Source organism: Hippopotamus amphibius, chromosome 3 (genome assembly GCF_030028045.1).
Source record: "Hippopotamus amphibius kiboko isolate mHipAmp2 chromosome 3, mHipAmp2.hap2, whole genome shotgun sequence".
Classification (NCBI taxonomy): Eukaryota; Metazoa; Chordata; class Mammalia; order Artiodactyla; family Hippopotamidae; genus Hippopotamus; species Hippopotamus amphibius.
This window is the reverse complement of record NC_080188.1, coordinates 147,888,111-147,907,943: the sequence shown is the minus strand read 5'-3', so window position 1 is coordinate 147,907,943 and position 19,833 is coordinate 147,888,111. Positions and strand designations below refer to the sequence as shown.

Here is a 19,833-nt window from a genome sequence, read left to right as displayed (position 1 = left end):
TATTTATTTATTTATTTATTTTTATTGAAGTATAGTTGATTTATAATGTTGTGCCAATCTCTGCTATGCAGCAAAGTGATTCAGTTATACACATATATACATTCTTTTTTTATACTTTCCATTTATGGTTTATCACAGGAGACTGAATATAGCTCCCTGTGCTATACATTAGGACCTTGTTGTTTATCCATCCTAAGTGTAATAGTTTGCATCTGCCATCCCCAAACTCCTAGTCTATCCCTCTTTCCCCTCCTCCCCCTTGGCAACCACAAGTCTGTTCTCTATGTCTATGAGTCTGTTTCTGTTTTGTAGATATGTTCATTTGCTGGGTTACATGAATTCTATTTTTAGTTTTCTGAGGAACCTCCCTACTGTTTTCCACAGTGCCTTTACCAACTTACATTCCCTAAGGACTCCACACAAAAACTACTAGATCTAATAAATGAGTTCAGCAAGGTAGCAGGATACAAGATTAACATTCAGAAATCAGTTGCATTCCTTTACACTAACAATGAAATATCAGAAAGGGAACGTAAAAAAAAAAAAAAAACAAACCTTTTAAAACCACACGAAAAAAACAAAAACAAAACCAAAAAAAAAAACAAACCCAAAAAACCTAGGAATAAACCTGACCAAGGAGGTAAAAGACATATACTGAGAACTACAAAACATTAATAAAGGAAATAAAAGAGAATTCAAATAAATAGAAAGCTATCCCATGCTCTTAGATTGGAAGAATTAATATTGTTAAAATGGCAGTACTATCATTGTTTTAATTTTTAACTCTCTGATGACATATGGTATTAAGCATCTTTTCATATATATGTACATATATACATATATATGAGAGAGAGGGAGAGAGGGAGAGAAATGAAAATGCCCATTTTTGCCTATTTTGGGTTATTTTTTTCTTGTTTAGTTAATAAAATAAGTTTTAATGGATAATTTTCTTTTTGGTATTAGTCTTCCTGATTATCATTCTGGTTACATTAGTGAGAGCTTGTTTACTACGAGCCAAGTTTAATACTAATCTCTTTATATATATTATTATATTTAATCTTCATAACAACTCTATGAAGTATTATTCTCACTTTACAGATAAAGAAATATGCTAGTAGGAGGCAGCCTGTTTGATCAAATATATAGTTAGTAATAAGCAGGGCTTATGCTTTTACCTGCTATTTTAAACTTTTATATTAATGTTCCAAATTTTTAGATAATCATGTAAACATCTTGACAATTACTTAAAATCAGTAAATGGTATACACAAGGAAACTATGTTTTTTTGGTCACTCTGGTTTTCATAGTGCAGAAAGTAAAGAAAGCTGTTAAAATTGACCAATTAATTCAAGAAAAATGTCACTTGAATTTTATAAAAGTCCTTTTACATTTTGTGACTGTGTGTGTTTTAAACCACACCAAAAAACAGAGATAAGAATAGCTGATGGGAACTGAAAACTGCAATAAGCTTTCTTCTAAACAATAAAGTGCAATTGATAGACACCTTTTTATAGATATGTGATTGTACACTGTTTTTACGCTTGAAACTTTTTTCATCAAGGAAAACCTTTCCTTAAAATTTGTTAAAGCTGTTTACAGTAAAATAGCAAACTATGAAACACAGAAACCTATCCAGCTCATTTTAAAGCTGTTGGCCCACATTTCCCTTAAAATGCAGATCACAGCAGCAGTGGAGCACAATTAGGTATATGTTTAGTGAGTCAGAGTTTTTTTACACTACTTCCAAAATAATTTTTCAAACCTTAAATTCTTTATAAAATTTAGATAATGACAAAGCCAGATGAGAGAGGAGAAAAGGAAAACCAGTCAGATTTAGCAAAATTTGTTAAGCAACTAGGATTACAGAAGTAAAGGAATGAATTGGACATGGTCCCAGTATTAGTTAATTATTGCTGTGCAACTAATTACTTCCTCAAACTACCAGCTTAAAACAACTCACCCAATTTCCAGATGTAGCTTTACTGGGGGATTCTGGCTTAGAGTCTGTCACAAATGTGGGGCTCACCTACATGGCTGTTGGCAGGAGGCCTCAGTTCCTTACTGGCTGTTGGCCAGAGGCCTCAGTTTCTTGATGCATGGGACTCTTCTTAGGCCATCTGAGTGCCTTATAACCTGGCATCTGCCATCCCTCAGAGTGCGGCATCCAAGAGACAGACAGAAAGACAGATCAAGACAGAAGCCACAATTGCTTGTATAACCTAACCTCAGAAAAGACATACCATTTTTTTTTTTTGCTGTATTCTACTGGTGACGTCACTGGAATAATGGTGGAGACAGCTACACAATGGTGTGAATGCCAAGAGGTGGGGATAATTGGGAACCATCTTGGAAGCTGACTACCATAGTCATCCCTCTGGTCCCCAATGATTCACATTCTTCCCACATGTAGAATATTACTACCCTTTTCCAAGACCCACCAAATCCTCATCCCATTATAGCATTAGGTAAAAGTCCAAAATGTTATATCTAAATCAAGCCCAGGTGTGGATGAGGTTCTTTGGCTGTAGTTACAGTACAGCTCCTTGAGTATAGTTTCTCTCCATCTGTAGACTTATGAACTAAAGAAACAAGTTATTTGCCACTTACCACCTGACATTCAATGATAGAATAGGATTTTTACAGCCACATACTTTGTTTCATGTTTAGACTGTGTTTTCCTGACAGCACTCCAAATTTGATCTTTGCCCAGAAGCCATTTCTTACCTTCAGGGAGGGAGAGTGGGAGAGAGGAAGAGAGGGAGAGGGAGAGGGAGAGAGACAGAGACAGAGATACTAAGATAAGAGCCTAATAATGAACGTGACATACCATTATTTCTGCCTTGTTCTATTGGTCACACAGTCAACCCTGGTATAATGTGAAAGGGGACTATGCGTATGTGTGGAAATCAAGAGGCAGGAATCATTGGGAGCCATCTGGAGGTTGTTTACCATGTTCCTGCCTTTAAGAATTTCATAGTGTAGTGAGCGTTTATTAGTGCCTATAGGTTCTAGGCACTGCTTTAGACAGCCACATGTTCATTTGGTAGTTGCAATCCTGAAAAGAACTGCTCTCCCCAATTGAAGCTTAAAGAGATCAAGTAAGTTGTTCAAGAGTGCAGTAGAGAACATAGATTTTGAACCTAAGTTTGGGAAAAAGACTTAGGAGCCTAGGCCGTCGGTAAAAGAATAGATAACTAGTCCATAAGATTATTGTCTTTGTATTTAAATATGAATTTTCTTCAGTATACTTATGAGCAGCAGTTGCTATTTGACTTTCATTTCATATGTGGAAATCTCTGCTCGATTATCTTTTTTTTGTATTTCTTCTCTATATAGCTCTGACCTTATTCTTCTGACTTCTTCTTACCACATTCCTTGGAGTCCTTTGGAGCCTCAGACTTATTCTAAAGTAAATAAACATCCTTCACATCTCTTTTACTTAAATTCACCCTAGCTTTTCTTTTCTTTTTTTTCTTCTGGAATACCACTTCTTTTGGGGTCATCTTGGGTGAGGGCTATTCATTCTCCCATGTCTTTTTGTCTTCAAGTAGTAAATTGAATCAGCCTACTTCCAGTTCCAATTATTCTCATTTATTGTTGTATAAAAGTTCTTCTTCCTTTGAAATTTGTTCCATCTTATTCACCTTCTCTCTTTGTCACTGTCATTTATCAGTCTCCCTCTAGTTTACTCTTCACTGATCAAAGCCTTTGGTGCTTCTTTATCAGTTTTCTCTCCATTCCAAATTCTACCATCGTTCTGGGTGACTTCAGTGACAAGGTGGACCATTCATCTAACAGAGTAGTTTCATAATTTCTTGTTATTTTCAACTTCAGTGATCTTCTACTCCTTTTCAACATCCTACTTTCCTGGCTAAACCCTGTGATACACTTTGAAATCTTTACTCTTTCATTTTATCAGCCAACTACAATCTCCTAGATTTCCAGTGATGTTCTGCTTCTTTACATATAAAATACCTGCTGTTGGATCTTATCAAGACCTCTAGTTTTCTTGATTCTTCTCTCCCCTTCCCTCCTCTTAGTTTATTAATCAAACAAAACTGATTCTGGCTAATGTAAGTAGAAAAGGAATTTATTAGAAGATAGTAAGGTGTTCAGAAAATCAACAGGGAAGCTGAGAAACCAGCTTGGACAAATGGTCAAGAACCAAGGAGGCTCAGCAGCCTTTCTGGTTAATGTGCCACTGCTGATGCCACTGCACCAGACCACTGCTACTAAATTCTTGCTGTTATTGCTTCTGCCATCCCCATAAGTAATTTAAAAATGATCTCTACATTTTTGTATTACTTCCTTAAGATTCAAAAATCCTGCACAAGAACATCTGATTGGCTGAGCCTAGGTCACATGCCTGTTCCTTTGTCACCAGAAGACTAGGAGAGGGAAGATCTATCTTTTTTTTTAATAGTGTTAAATTTTGCATGTTTTTAAAATTAATTAATTAATTAATTAATTTATTGGCTCCATTGGGTCTTTGTTGCTGTGCGCAGGGTTTCTCTAGTTCCAGTACATGAGCTTCTCATTGCAGTGGCTTCTCAAGTTTCAGAGAATGGGCTCAGGCGTGTGGACTTCACTAGTTGCGGCACGTGGGCTCAGTAGTTGTGGCTCATGGACTCAAGAGCGTAGGCTCAGTAGTTGTGGTGCATGGGCTTAGCTGCTCTTCAGCTTGTGGGATATTCCCTGACCGAGGATCGAACCCGTGTCCCTTGCATTGGCAGCCAGACCACTGTGCCACCAGGAAAGTCCCAAGATTCATCTTTTTTGACTTACTTAGTGAGAGAGAGAACACTGTATTCTAATACTATATACAAAGGGATTCCTTCCAAGCAGGAAGAATTTTTGGATTCTGGGTGCCAAAAAAATGAAGAGGAAAAGGAGAGGAAGAAGAGGAGGAAGAGGAGAAAAAAAGGAGAAGAGGGGAAAGGGGAGGAGGAGGAGGAAAAGGAGGAGATGGCAACATCCACAAAGTCTGCTTTAGCCTGATACTGGCTTGGGGATTGGGGAAGTCTGCCTTTAAGCCATCTGACCCAGCTTCAACCTCCTTATTCTCAGTAGATGATCTTGCTTGAACTTAAAAAATGGTAGCCATTAGACCTGAACTCTCTTAACTTGTTATCTCTACCTATAAACACACTTTCATCAAGACTCTCCTTTCTCATCTTCCTTTAGTTATCTGAGTAGAAGAGCTGTTTCTGTTCTTGTTCAAGGCTAATTTTCTCATTTGTATTCATGATCTCATCATGAATGAGGTACTCCAGGACCTTCCTTCATTAATTAAGCCTTCTTCCCCTTTAGTTAAGATTATTTATTAATACCTCTTTTATGCCAGACATTGTTAAATGCCAGAAGATATAAAGATGAATTTGATATATCTTTGAAGGAGTTAGTATTTATTGGGGAAAAGACAGACACAAATAATTGATTGCAGTGCAATGATTTAATCACAATTATTTGTGTAATTTGTTTACTATTTAATTTTCCATTAGGATATGTTTGTTTTGTTCTACCCTGTGACATCAGTGTCTAGTACATAGCAGGAACTCAATGAATGAAGAGAAGGAAGTAAGCACAGGGTGCTATGCAGTCACTGAGGATGGGTTCTTGGCTCAGCGTAGAGAATGAGGGAGGGAAGATTTGGGATGTGTCATAGAGGCTTGGTGGAGGAGATTGCAGGAGCAGAATCTTAAAGGTTTAGAAGTCAGCAGAAAAGAAAATAAGGGGAAAGTACCAGGCAGAGAGGAGTATGAACAAGGTAGGGAAACAAGGTGGATGGTTTGAGCACTTAGGTGTTAGAGTTATTAACAGTTAACATCTACTGAGTGTTTACTTGCATAGTTAGCATATGCTTACATACATCTTCCAAGTATGTACAGTTTTCTGTGGATAGAGTATTATTCCCATTTTAGAAAAGAAAAATATCTTCTGTCCTTAGGGAAACTAAACAATTTACCCAAGGCCATTTAGCCTATAAAGAGTAGAGCAAGAGTTTTGGGGTCTTTTTTGGCTGCAAAGCCTGATGTCCTTTATAACTACCATGTTATATTAACCAAACTTGGCTGCTCATCAAAATTCCTTCAGGTGCTTTGTGCAAATACAGATTCCTGGCCCTACCCAGGATATCCAATCAGAATTTCTAGGGCCAGAGCTTATAGCTACATATTATCAACAAGCTCTTAAGTGATTCTCATACAGTTGGCGTGGTACTGGTTTTCTCACCCTTGAGAATCACTGTGTATGATGTCAAGGGCAAGGCAGGAATAGCTAGATCAGGGAGATTTTCTATGGATTGCTAAGGATCTTTGACTTTATCCTGTAGGTGATGGGGAAATTCTGAAGGGTTTTAAGCTGGGAAGTGATGTAATCAGATATGCAAATTAGGCACACCACTTTGGCAACAATGTGAAGGATGTAGCTGAAGGTACAAGATTGCAGGCAATAAGAACCTATATCTTCAGATTTCTATCTTTACAGGTTTCTTCCTTTTTGCCCACAAAATTCTCAGATCTCTAATATTTTTTTTCTCTTAGTCCTGCCAACTTTTCAGTTGTGTCTGTTTCCACTTTTTCCTTGCTAAAATTGTAAAAGAAACAGCTATACTTAATGCCAGGTTTCAATCAGTTCAAGAAATATCACTTCTCATTTTCTCCATTTACTGCCTCACCCTTAACAATCCAGCTTTCACCCCATTATCCTATGTCTTCTCCAAGGTCATCTTTCATTCAGTATTCACTGAATGTTATTTGGAAGCATGATCCTTTCTCAGATTTGATTTGAAATAAAAATACCTGGGATCTAAGAAAGGGATCAAAAGGAATAAAGAGAATTGGCCAGTGGTGGAGAAATCACACTAGCCTGTTTAAGAACTGGAGGCATGAGCAAAGGGACTGCAGGCAATTATAATTCATAGGACCCTCCATCCGTAGATGGGTGGAAGTTCTGATAGAAAATCAGTTTGGTTTTGGATAGGTTGAGTTTCAGGAGGTGAGAAAGGTAGTAGAAATATAAGACTCACTTGGGTGAGAGAGTACTTAAAGTTAAACAAATAGATTTGGTAGTCTACAACATGAAGTGTCCAGACTCTGAGGGTGTGTAATTAATGCATTAAATTCATGAAATGTTTTTGTAACAATTCATTTATTTTTAGTTTATATCTTGAAAACAAATTCTTCCACTAAGGGAATGACAGGTATATCATGAGAAGTTTAGTTTATCATGACATATTAGAATTTAAAATTACATAAGGCGGCATTCTCTGGTGGTCCAGTGGTTAGGACCCAGTGCTTTCACTGCCGAGGGCCTGGGTTCCACCCCTGGTGGGAGAACTAAGATACTGCAAGCCGCATGGTGTGGCCAAGAAAAAAGAGAAGGATTCAGTTTGACTTTGGTTTGGATCATAATCATATGAGACCCTCCCATATGGTTGCATTTTACTAAAATAAAAAGCACTAAGTTTCTATATATTTTCTGTACTCCTTCCTTCCATTTTCTATATGTTTTCTATTCAAGCTGTAATGTCCTCATTTTAGTTTTTCTGTTCATTCTGTTTTTCTTTTTATTGCTTTATTCCCCACTGATTTGTCTCTGTTGAAGAATGAGAACCAACCTAATTCTGTTTTTAAAAAGTTGGGGCTGGGAATTCCCTGGCGGTCCAGTGGTTAGGACTGCGCGCTTTCAGTGCCAAGGGTGGCAGTGCGGCTCAGCCAAAAAATAAATAAAATAAAATTTGGGGTTAAGTTTTCACTGTTTTTGTTGTTGTTGTTTGTTTGCTGCTTTTTGTTGTTCTGAAATGTTCCCTGAAGCTGGGTAAGCAGAAATATAAAATATAAAACTTGCTTGCAAACGTTCATGTCTGGTTAGAACCCCTACTGTAGTATGTAGTATGACTACAACTTTCAAGACCCTATGATGGAATCATAGTAAAAATAGGCTGTAAAACTGGTCATAGTTGGAGCAGTTATCTTCAGTAGGAAACAAAAACTTAGGATGCCTAAGTCCTATTTCATTGTATGCCATATATTAATGTAAAATTATACAATTCGTTGTGTCTTTTTTTACAACTATTACAGCATTATCAAATTTATACATATAAACGTTTCAAAGATTCAGCTTCCTATTTTGCAGAATTATAAACATATCAATCTTTTTTTTATTAATTAACTAATTTTTTTATTGGCTGTGTTGGGTCTTTTTTGCTGTGTATGGGCTTTCTTTTAGTTGCAGTGAGTGGGGACTATTCTTCATTGTGGTGTGCCGGCTCCTCATTGCCAAGGCTTCTCTTGTTGCGGAGCACGGGCTCTAGGCGCGTGGGCTTCAGTAGTTGCAGCACATGGGCTCAATAGTTGTGGCTCACGGGCTCTAAAGCGCAGGCTCAGTAGTTGTGGCGCACGGGCTTAGTTGCTCTGTGGCATATGGGATCTTCCTGGCGCAGGGATCGAACCCATGTCCCCTGCATTGGCAGGTGGCTTCTCAACCACTGCGCCACCTAGGAAGCCCAAACATATCAATCTTAAATGCCAACTCTTTTATATGGTAATATTTATTTATAACATAATCAATTTTTTAAAAGCAATGAGAAGCAAAGTAATGTAGCTAAGAGAATAGAATCTTTGAAGCCGTACAGACTTGGGCTTGAATCTTTAATTTCTCATTTACTAGATATTTGTCCTCAGGTCACTTATTTAACTTTTTAAGCCTCAATAACATCATCTTTTAGATAAGGATATCAATGCCTAATTCAGATGATTTTTGTGGGAAATAATTATGGCAGCTGACATCTAAGGAGCATGCCTGTGTGCCAGATCCTCTACACACATTGTTCCCTTCAGTCCTCACAGCAGCATTGCAAGGTCGTTGTCGCCGTCGTCACCACTTTACAGATGAGGAAACTGAGCCTGAGGGAAATTTGGTAATTTGCTGAAGCTAGTATGTGACTTTGCGGATTCAAGCCAGTTTTGTCTGATGGCAGAGCTCTAGCTTTTAAATAAGATCATGTATATAAAACCCTTTCGTCTGATGTATAGTACATGTTTAAATTTTGTTTGTTCAAACCTATTCCCCACACCCATCCTGTAAATGAAGTTAAATGTTCCATATTTCACATTTTAGGATACAAAGTAAAGGCAATCCCCAAGTTACGAATTCCCAATTTAACACAATAAAAATAGCTTATGTTTTTGTGTGCTTACCATGTGCCAGGCACTTCACATAAAGCGTTTAATGCCCATTGTGGCGCTATGGAATAGGTAACTATCATTAGCTCCATTGTGCAGACTGAGGACTAGGGCACAGAGAGGTTAAGTAACTTGTGCAAGGTTGCATACTACCTTGGCAAGGATGGGATCTGAGCGAGTCCAGAGCATATGGACTACATTATTTATAAATATTTTAAACAACGCAGTGCCTAGTATATAAGGGATGTTCAACAAATATTTGTTGAGTAAATGAATCAACTAATGAATGAAACAAACATGGGCTCTCCTTTACCCTTTTCACTCTGAGCCTCCAGTTAGTAACTAACTTATTCTGGTAATACCATCTGAATTATCTGAACTACTATTTCTTTCCCATCATCTTCCTCATTCTTTCAAGAATTATATAATTGCTATATTTAAGTTCTCAAATGTGGCCAAATATGGTGGTGTGTATCCCTAGTCACAGGTGATTAGGAGAGGCTGGCTTGTCTCAGCTATAGCATGCAGTGCTTATTGGGTATTGCATCTATGTGGGGGTTTTTTGGGCTGCATTTGGTCTTCATTGCTGTGCGCGGGCTTTCTCTAGTTGCGATAAGCAGGGGCTATTCTTTGTTGTGGTGTGCAGGCTTCTCATTGTGGTGGCTTCTCTTGTTGCAGAGCATGGGCTGTAGGTGCACAGGCTTTAGTATTTGCGGTGCATGGGCTCAGTAGTTGTGGTGCTTAGGCTCTAGGGCATACGGGCTTCAGTGGTTGTGGCGTGACAGCTCCAGAGTGTAGGCTCAGTAGTTGTGGCACACGGACTTTGTTGGTCTGTGGCATGTGAGGTCTTCCCGGACCAGGGTTCGAAATTTCATTGAGCGCTAAGTACCCACAATGTGTGTGCTTTGTGCCATGGCCTGGGGATATAAAAGTGATGAGAACAGATGAAGCCTCTGACTTTACTGAATTTAGAGTCTAACGGGGTTCGGGGAGGGAACAGTCAAACAATTACAATGTTATGGGCACAGCGAGGATACATTCATCTTCTGTTCTCTGGATCACTGTGTGACTCTCCTAACCATTTCTTTGCTTCCAGTTGAGTTTTCCTCATAGCAGCTAGAGTGATCTTCCTTGATTATAAATCTAGTCAGATTCTCCCTACTTTATAAATCCTAACTTGGTGCCTATTTCACTTAGAATAAAATCCAAATTCCTTTAATATGTCTTACTAAAAAAGACCCTTAATAATATCGAGTCTGTCCCCACCTTACACTCTCTCTTCTAGTTTCATCCAACTATAAATAAGGAAGTAAAGGAGCAGAAACTTGAACTTTTCCTCATACTTTTTAGTTTCTTTTCTGAAACTGTAGTACGATTTTGTTTTTTATTATTTTGAATTATTTTTTAAGGAAGAGAAAAATAATTGACCAAAGTTAACATAAAGGATATGAGTTTTAAAGGTGCCGTTAATTAAGATCTAATAAATACCCATAAGAATTCATGGGAAATGGAGGGTACACAACTGAAAAGTGTTCCTACTTGTTGACACTCTTAAAAATACTTCTAAGATTCTTATTTTATCAAAATAGATGAACCTCCCATCATCAGTATACAATATATTTAAAAATATACAAGATACTCTGACATATTACAATTGTTCTGTTATAAAAAATGTGCTTGTTAACTAGTATTTCTGATATTATTTCATCACCTTAGCATCTTGTAAAAATGCTTATTTCCACATATGGTGATTCCATATTTTCCTAAATGGGCACTCTATGAAAAGTAACATTTTTTTTTTAGAACACCTGCTAAACATGACATTTCTGTGAAATAAAATATATTATTGCTAAATATTTTCCCCAAACTTCACAAAATTGCATCAACCTTACTGAAAACTTACGTATAATGTTTTAGCTTTATTTAATATTTGAGATAGCATCTCTTATATTGAATTAGATGTAACCCTGAATTAAATAGACAGAATTACTTGGATTATCAACCAAGCTTTTTTTTTTTTTTTTTCCCTCCTGGCCGTACCACACGGCTTCGGGATCTTAGTTCCCAACTAGGGATCAAACCCGGGCCAAAGCACCAAGTGCTAACCACTGGACCAACGGGGAATTCCCAAGCATTTTTTCATATATGTTAAAGTTACAGTTTAAACATATTCTGTAGCAAGAGATTTGTTATTTCCAGAACACATTTATGAATTATGACTTTACTTTTCTATTGATATGACTAATAAAGAGGTTTAAATGAGACTTTGTGCCTTATGAAGGAGGACTGAGTATGGGTCTTTTTTGTTAAGACCTGTGTAAACACAATTTTCATTAATGGTGGCCTTGGACAATGCAATGCTTCTTAAAAACAAAAACAAAAAGAAGTGATTAGTCAGACAGCAGAGAACAAAAACCAAACCCTGATCCATGAGCACACATAAGCACATTTCAGAGGGAATTTTCCCATTAGTTGAGAGGGCTATATGACTTATAAATTTTCTTTCCGTTTATGTTCTGAGGTTTTTAATTGAATTTCTTTCTCTACTGAACTAAATATGTCATCAGCCAAGCACTTCATGGAAGTTTCTCAAAAATTTGCATAAAATCTTAATCTGGTGTGTTAAAACTAATGGAGACGTAATGGGCCAACTTAAATTAAATTAGTACCAACTTACAATAATATTACATATACACAAATTTAAAGAGAGAAGCACTTTGATTACCAAGATATTTTTTTAAGTTAGTGATAACACAACTGATCACATTACATTTAATTTTAATAAACTTTTAGGTAAAAAAATCTATTTCTTAAAACATAAAATCATTTCCTTAAGTACCTCATTTGTTACATTCTAATAATCATAACTTTGATTGATTTTTGTATGTTGAACCAATCTTGTGTCCCTGGAATAAATCCCACTTGGTCATGATGTGTAATCCTTTTAATATATTGCTGAATTTGTCAACCACTACATTTTACTGTCTTGTCATTTTGTTATTACTACCTTAATTCTTTCCTTGCCAGTTTCTTACCCAACAGATAATTCTCTTGTTATACAATCTGTTCTGTAACATAGAAAATAAAATTAAACATTACCCACTTTCATTATATGAAGGAAATAAATATAATTCTTTTAATACCCAACAAAACACCAAAAAGAGAAATTGTGAATTGTCATAATCAAATGGGATGTGGGTTATCTCACATGCAATTATTAACTATTTAGTAAGCATTTATTGAGATTTTAGTACATTCCAGGCAGTGTCAAAGTTGTTCTCAAGGTGTTTGCAAGTATGGAAGGGGAGACAAATAAGTAGACCACTGATTACAATATCCATGGATGCTACATGATTACATAGGAGGGTACCTAATTCAAAAAGAGAATGAGGGTAGTGTTCAGAAAGGTGTGTTACTCTTAAACTGCCTTAAATAATGAGTAGGAATTAGCCAGGAAAAAGGAGAGGACTGTACCATACAGAAGGACTGTCATTCACAATGACAACGAAAAAGCTTAATAATTGAAAAACTACAAAGATTTACAAGGTGGAGAACCCATATGGGAAAGTGTTGAGAAATGACATTCTTGAGAGGGCCAGTTTGCAAATGGATTTGTATACCTGATTAAGGAGACTGAATGTTTTTTTGAAAGACCTTGGGAACCATGGAAAGATTGTAAACCAGGAAGTCATATGAGCACACTGTTGTTTTAGAAAGATCATCCTAGCAAAATGTGTTTAAAGGATGGGATGGGAATGGAGGGAAAGAAGACTAAAGGTAAAAAGACAGGAAGTGACCGTATTAATCCAGGCCAGAAGTGATGAAGGTCAAAACTTAAGCAGTGGCAGTGGAAATGGAAGGAGGGAGACAGATTTCAAAAGTATTTAATAAATAGAATCAAAAGTTGTTGATGATCAAATAGAACTGTGAGGATGGGTTGTTGGAAACTGAATTAGTTGGGATGATAAATTTGGAGGAAGTGATCAGAGAATCGGTAGAAGACAGCAATAAGGAGCAGTAGCAGGTGATATGTCCTGAAGGAATGAAACTTAATGGAGAAGTAGTCTTTTTTTTTTTTTAATTTTATTTATTTATTTATTATTTTTGGGGGGGTACACCAAGTTCAATCGAGAAGTAGTCTTTTAACATGAAGGTGAAACAAGAACTGCTATTAGACAAGTCCAGAATGTAGGACATTTTATAAAGCGTTGCATAGCCTGGCCTCTTCCACAAGCTAATTTCATAGGGGGATAGGAGACTAGGGAAAGATGAAGGGTAGTTTAAAAGAGACCAAAAAATATTAAAACCAAATGTAGTAAATAAACTTTAATTAGAGTGTAGGTTGAAAAATTAACTATAAAAAAGACATTATGGTACAATTAAAAAATTTGCATATTGAATAGATATTAGATGATCTAAGTGAATTTTAAAAAATTTTTAAGGATGTCATAATTATACTGGGGTTATGTAGGAGATGTCCTTATTTTTAGGAGGTGCATGTTGAAGTATTTAGGGATGAATAATTGTAATGTCTGCAATTTACTTAGAGACAGAGACATAGGGAAGAAGCAAAAAATGGCAAGATATTATTAGTAGTTTGAGACAGGTGGTGGGTATAGAGTTGTTTACAATACTAAACTTTCAGTTTCAGATTCAAACTTGAATTTGCTGTGTGCCCAGCAACTATTTATATAGCATTTACATTGTATTATATATTATAAGTAATCTAGAGGTGATTTAGTGTATACGGGAGGATGTGTGTAGGTTGTATGCAAATACTACATTTTATATAAGGGACTGGAGTGTCCTTGGATTTTGGTATCCATGATCCTGGAACCAATCTCCCTGTGGATTCCTAGGAACGACTTTTTCAAATTCCAAAAAATCAGATTTTTAAATATAAGTTCCTCAATTTTTGATACTTTATTACCAATGAGAAATTTTATATAAAAATGCAAAAGCATTTTTCTCAACCACTAAAAAATTTAAAACAGTTGAAATTACATTTATAATTTCAAAAACTTATCCTTTTTAAACTGAAGTGTAGTTGATTTACAATATTAGTTTCGGGTGTACAACATAGTGACTCAATGTTTATAGATTATACTCCATTTAAAGTTATTACAAAATAATGGCATATTTTTCTGTGCTGTATAATATATTCTTGTTGCTTATTTATTTTATACATAGTAGTTTGTGTATCTCAATCCCATACCCCTATCTCACCCCTCATCCCTTCCCTCTCCCCATTGATAACCACTAGTTACTAGTTTGTTCTCTGTATTTGTGAGTCTGTTTCTGTCAAAAACTCATCCTTTAATTAGTAAATATAACTTAGAAAATTTTGTGATATAATGCAAATGGTTTTTTAATCCAGTTGAACTTTCTCATATCAGTTATTTAAAAATAATGGTGAAGATTTAATTTATATAACATGTATGTGTTAGAGCCACGCAGCAAGCTTGGCTGATCCTAAAAGGGCACATCAGCTGCAGAGCTAATCCATATATTGGATGAGCCAATATATGTGAAGATAAGGATTGGGGGCTATTTCTTAGAGCTTAAAGCCCCCTCAATCCCAACATTGAGTTGCATACTACGTTCCTTGGGCATGTGGAACACGAACTATTCCAGTAGCTCCATGGCTTCCTTGTCCATGGTGAGCGGTAGTACATTTGATTTCTGGCTTCTGAAAGAGGAGCCCATGTGGTAGATCACCTGCATGGCAAGTGTGGAACAGTGGGTACCTGATAGCATTTGTTGTGCTTGCTGTCTGTGTAGACCAAGGGGCTCACCATCAGATCCTGTACTGCTTTGAGCCTCCTGCTAGGAAGCCCTGGAATAGATGCTTTCATTTGCCCAGCCTCAATCTGGCCACACTGAGAAATGAGAGGATCAGTATTTTCAGATGCCCCTGTAATCCATTCACCTCATACCTGTGGCCAGTGGGTGAGGATTCCTTGATTTAGGAAAGTTCCAAATGTCAGTTAAAGCATTATTTATTCCTGACAGATGACAACTGGAAAAAGAAGATTCCATGATCAAGTAAATTTGGAAAATGCTGCATTAAAGTTAACTAGTTTCTTTAGAGCATCTCAGAGACTTAAATATACTAATATGCATTACAAATCCCCAACAGGAGACTATAATATTCAGTTTCCCAGATATTTTTGATCATTGAAGCCTTTTATTAAGAAGCACCTCGAGGAATGAGTGTGAAACAGAACACAGTTTAGGAAATTTAGAAAACATTGATAAGAGATTGTTAAAAGTTAGTAACTGTTCTCAATATAAAAATGTGGGCATAGGAATGGAAGAATACTGCCTTAGATTTATTAGTAATACCTATTTAAAAACACAAGTCAGCATTATATTTACTGGTAAAAGATCAGTATTCTAATCTATTAATGTTTTTAAAAGGCAAGGGTTATCATTATCATTTTATGAATTAAATTTGTTTTGGTGGTTCTGGTCAGTGTCATAAGTCATGCAGGAGAAATAAGAGGCATACATTTTGGGAAGAAGAGACAAAATGAATGATCAGAAAATGCAAAATAATCAACTGAAAAGGGATTATAAAAATAAAAAGTTTTGGGAAATATCAATAGATGGATATAAGGTCAATAGCAAATTTTTAAAAATCAATATTTACCTCAACTTCTAGAAGTTCCAAGGTTTCCAAAAAGATTCCTTCACAATATCGACAAAACCCATTAAATATTGAGATGTAACCTTCTTGGAGAATTTGTAGCTTATATGAGGAAGCCATAATATATAACATTTAATTTAGAGATATAAAATGGGCTATGTAGCTAATATGTATCTCTTAGATGTGAAAACTATTTTTTATTCTTTTTTGTTGGGGGGGGTTGGGGCATGCTGCAGGGCATGTGGGATCTTAGTTCCCAGACCAGGGATCAAACCCACGTTCCCTGCATTGGAAGGGCGTTGTCTTAACCACTGGACTGTCAGGGAAGTCCTGTGAAAACTATTTTAAAATGTTAATTCTTTCTCAGTGTGTAGCTTCATTGCAATAGTAATAAAACTCCCAATGATATTTTGTTTGGAACTTCTAAATTTTATTTGGATTTCTAAATTTCATTTGAAAGAATACACTGGTGAGAATATTGAAGAACATTCCTACAAAGAAGACCAATAACAGTGGTAATAAGTAAAATAGGATGGTAATGGTGTAAGATTAGAAATGCAATTCAGAATAGAATTGATAGAATAGGCAGTCACTAAAAGTAGTCTCCATCACATAAAGGACTATAACACATTGCAAAGTAGGAGGAAAGAACTCAAGTGCTTATTAGTAAATTAGAAATTACTAAAATAAGATTAGAAATTAATCTTTCACTTTGAATCATGCCAAAATCACTTTCAGGTGGATTTAAGAGTAAGTGTATTTTTAAATTGTAAAAGAAAATAGAACTGAGTATTCACCAAACCTATAGAAAAAGGATGATTTCTCCCTTTTTTGGTGGTCCTTTCAAAGGATATGTTTCTCAACTTTAAAGGATGAGAAGAAATCTCAATAGATGTGACTAAAATAAAAATAAAAGGTAATGTACTTAAAAAAATCTTAAATTTAAAAAGCAAACATCAGTTTTGTGCAATGGCAGTATTAGAAACAGTGAGATTTTCCCAAGGTACTATTAAGACTAATAAGAACCTTCTCAATATCTAACACAAATTCAACTGCATTCAGCTTACTGTATTTCAGTGAGATAAGAAGACAAATGCACAAAGATGAATTGGGAAGAATGGTTCACTCAAGAATTATTATAACAAGAAAAAATTGGAAACTAACTAAATGTTTACAGTCAGGGAGTTGGTTTAATAAATTATGATAAAGTTCTATGATGGAATATCAATCACTAACAATTATAATGTAATAAATATTCTTTGATAATGAAAAGATGCTCACAATTTATTGTTGAGTGAAAAGTTAGAGGACAACGTTGAGAGTAGTTAACTCTGCATGGTAGGATTTGAAGTGGTTTTTACTTGGTCTAAACTTTCATTTTTTTTCCTTGAGTAATCGTGTGATTTTGATGATCATAAAGGAGATGGAAATGTTTTCATTTTAGGAAAACAAATGCAAACAACTGACCTGGAAAATTGTTTTCAGTGATTATGACATAGGGTTAAGTCTTTATTATTTAAAGAGCTCATACAAATTGTTAAGAAAAAACGGAAGATCCCAGTAGGGATGAGCAGAGAAGGTGAACAGACAATTCATGACATAGGAAACAGAGGTGGTGAACAAGCATAAGGATCACTATTCAGACTTACTTGTAAGCAAAGAGCTGTAAATTTAAATAATGAGATAACACTTATTTGCTTATTAAGCTAGTGGAAGTTTGCTGCCATGTTATTCATTATAATAAAGAAAAATTAATAATATCAATAAGTTGTTATGTTCCTTTAGTACTCTTCAAAATTGAAGGTTATGTTGCAACCTGGAAAAATAAAACATTTGAGTTAAGTAGTTAGGAGAATGAATGGTAGTTATGAAAGGTGGCGTATGAAGAAAGGAAAATACAGCAAAATGTTTAGTGGTTATGTTACGATAAAGGGAATGCGAGTAATTAAAAGTTTTCCCATTTTCTACAATTTAATGGTATTATATTTATAATTAGAATAATTATCTAAACTCATAATCTTTCCAGTTTTCTAGAAAAGCTGTTTGTTTTTCAAATAGTAAGTGCAATATTCTCTCATGTAGAATGTTGCAATAGCCTCCTAATTGGTCTCTTTGCTTCCATCCTTGTCCCTTTCCAGTGTATTCCTAACATAATAGCCAAAGTGAATAGAAGCCAGACCGTGTCACTTCACTGCTTAGAACCCTCCAGTGGTTTCTATTCTCATTCAAGTATAAGACACCATCCTTAAAGTAGACGGCAGAGCCCTTACAGAATCTGTCTCCACCCTAAACTTACACCTTTCTGACCTTATTTCCTACCATTCTGTCTTTCTTGTACTCTCTGCATAAAAACTCTTCCTGAACATATTCACAGGGCTAGCTCTTTCTCCTCCTTCAGGTCTGTGCAGATGTCACCTTGTCACTAAGGCAGGCCTTTCCAAACCACCATACCATCCTATTCTCCCTTACCCACATTGCCAGTGCTCATGTCCCTTCCTGGCTTTATTTTTTCTAGCACCATTTGACTTACTCTGTATTTTACCAAATATGTATAAGCTTATGTATCTATCTCCTCCAAAATAGCTCCGTGGAGGCAGTAATTGTCTGTTTTCTTCCTTGCTCTAACCATAGCACTTAGAATAGTGTGTAGTACATAGGAGGTACTCAGTAAATATTTACTGAATAAATGACTTTTTAATTGTTTCATATAAGTAAGTTTTAGTGTCAAGACTAGTTTGAAAGCTCTTTGAGGGACAGTCACACGTTGCTTTTGTATGCCTCCCACTCCCCAACTTCTGTCCTCAAGCGTAGAGTAAAGCAACACAGGTGGACACAGTAGAGAAACAATACCTGTGGCACTGGCTTCCTTCTGCTTCTCAGGCTAGGATCTACCCAAACTGAGCTGGAAGATAGGCTGGTGCAGGAAATGTGCTATACCTTGATCTGGGTGGTAGCTCAGTTCTTTGACTATATACATATGTAGAAACTCAGTAACTGTGTACTTGAGCTTAGTGCACCTTTGGTACTTCCTTGTTTGTGTATTATGCCTCAGTAAAAAGTTTTAAAAAATGCTCCATTCTTTGAGATCTCTAGAGGAAGTTAAACATGCTAAATGATACATTAAGAATATTAGGAATGGGGAAAAAGTAAATTGCAAATATCATAACATTTCACTCTTAAAGACTTAAGCATGCCTCTTCTAAGAATAAAGAAATTTTCCTACATAGCATCCCCACCCCCCCAAAAAAAGAATATTAGGAAGGAGTTCTGCACATTCTTCCTTCCTAGAATTTCTAGTTATTGAAATTTGTGTTTTGAATTTAAAATTAAAGTAAAATAATTTTATTTACTTTTTCTTTTGCAGAGATTGCAGTAGCAGAATTTCACAAAAAAATCAAAGAAGCTTTTGAAGTTTTTGACCATGAGTCAAATAATACAGTGGATGTGAGGTTTGGAAATGTTTTCTTCTAATTCTAAATTGCTGATACAACTTGTAAAGTAGAAGAGGATTCATTTCTCCTCTGTTTACATTCTTTGGATTTATTATGCTGTTTATAGTATTTATTTTTCTATGCCCTGCAAAAGGTCCTTTCTGTCTATTGCTTCGGATCAATACTGTTTCTTATCCTTCACAATCTGGTGGAAAGAATATATATCCACATTGCCTATTCTAACCTATAGACTAAATTCTGTGAGTGAGACGAACTCTGCTATAGCTTTAGTGCTAGACACATAGTTGGCACTCAGTATATATTTGTTGAGTGAATGAATAGAATTTGCTTTTAAAATACATAGGTATGTATTATCAATCCATGAATGGAATATTACAAAGAAGCATAATACTGAAACATGATACACTCCTCAAGTAAAATAACAAAAAGAACCAAAACAAAAGAACATAAAAAGATGAGAAAAAGACAAGTATACTGGTAGAGCTAGAAAGGAGGACAGGAAGCAAAGAATACCTTGGAAAAAAAAGAAGCAAAAGGTAGAGGGAGA

The 19,833-nt window shown here is 35.8% G+C and overlaps 1 protein-coding gene across 5 annotated transcripts in view; it reads left to right on the top strand.

The window, feature by feature from the left end:
* The window catches only part of EFCAB2 (EF-hand calcium binding domain 2), a 117,736-nt gene that overhangs the window by 28,069 nt on the left and 69,834 nt on the right, over positions 1–19,833 (top strand). For 3 of the 5 annotated variants that reach the window (XM_057729662.1, XM_057729661.1, XM_057729664.1), the window contains exon 2: positions 19,199–19,283. In XM_057729662.1, the coding sequence (XP_057585645.1) occupies positions 19,199–19,283 (85 nt within the window). The remainder of the gene's footprint in view (positions 1–19,198; positions 19,284–19,833) is intronic. The other 2 variants (XM_057729665.1, XM_057729666.1) reach the window with 1 other exon arrangement.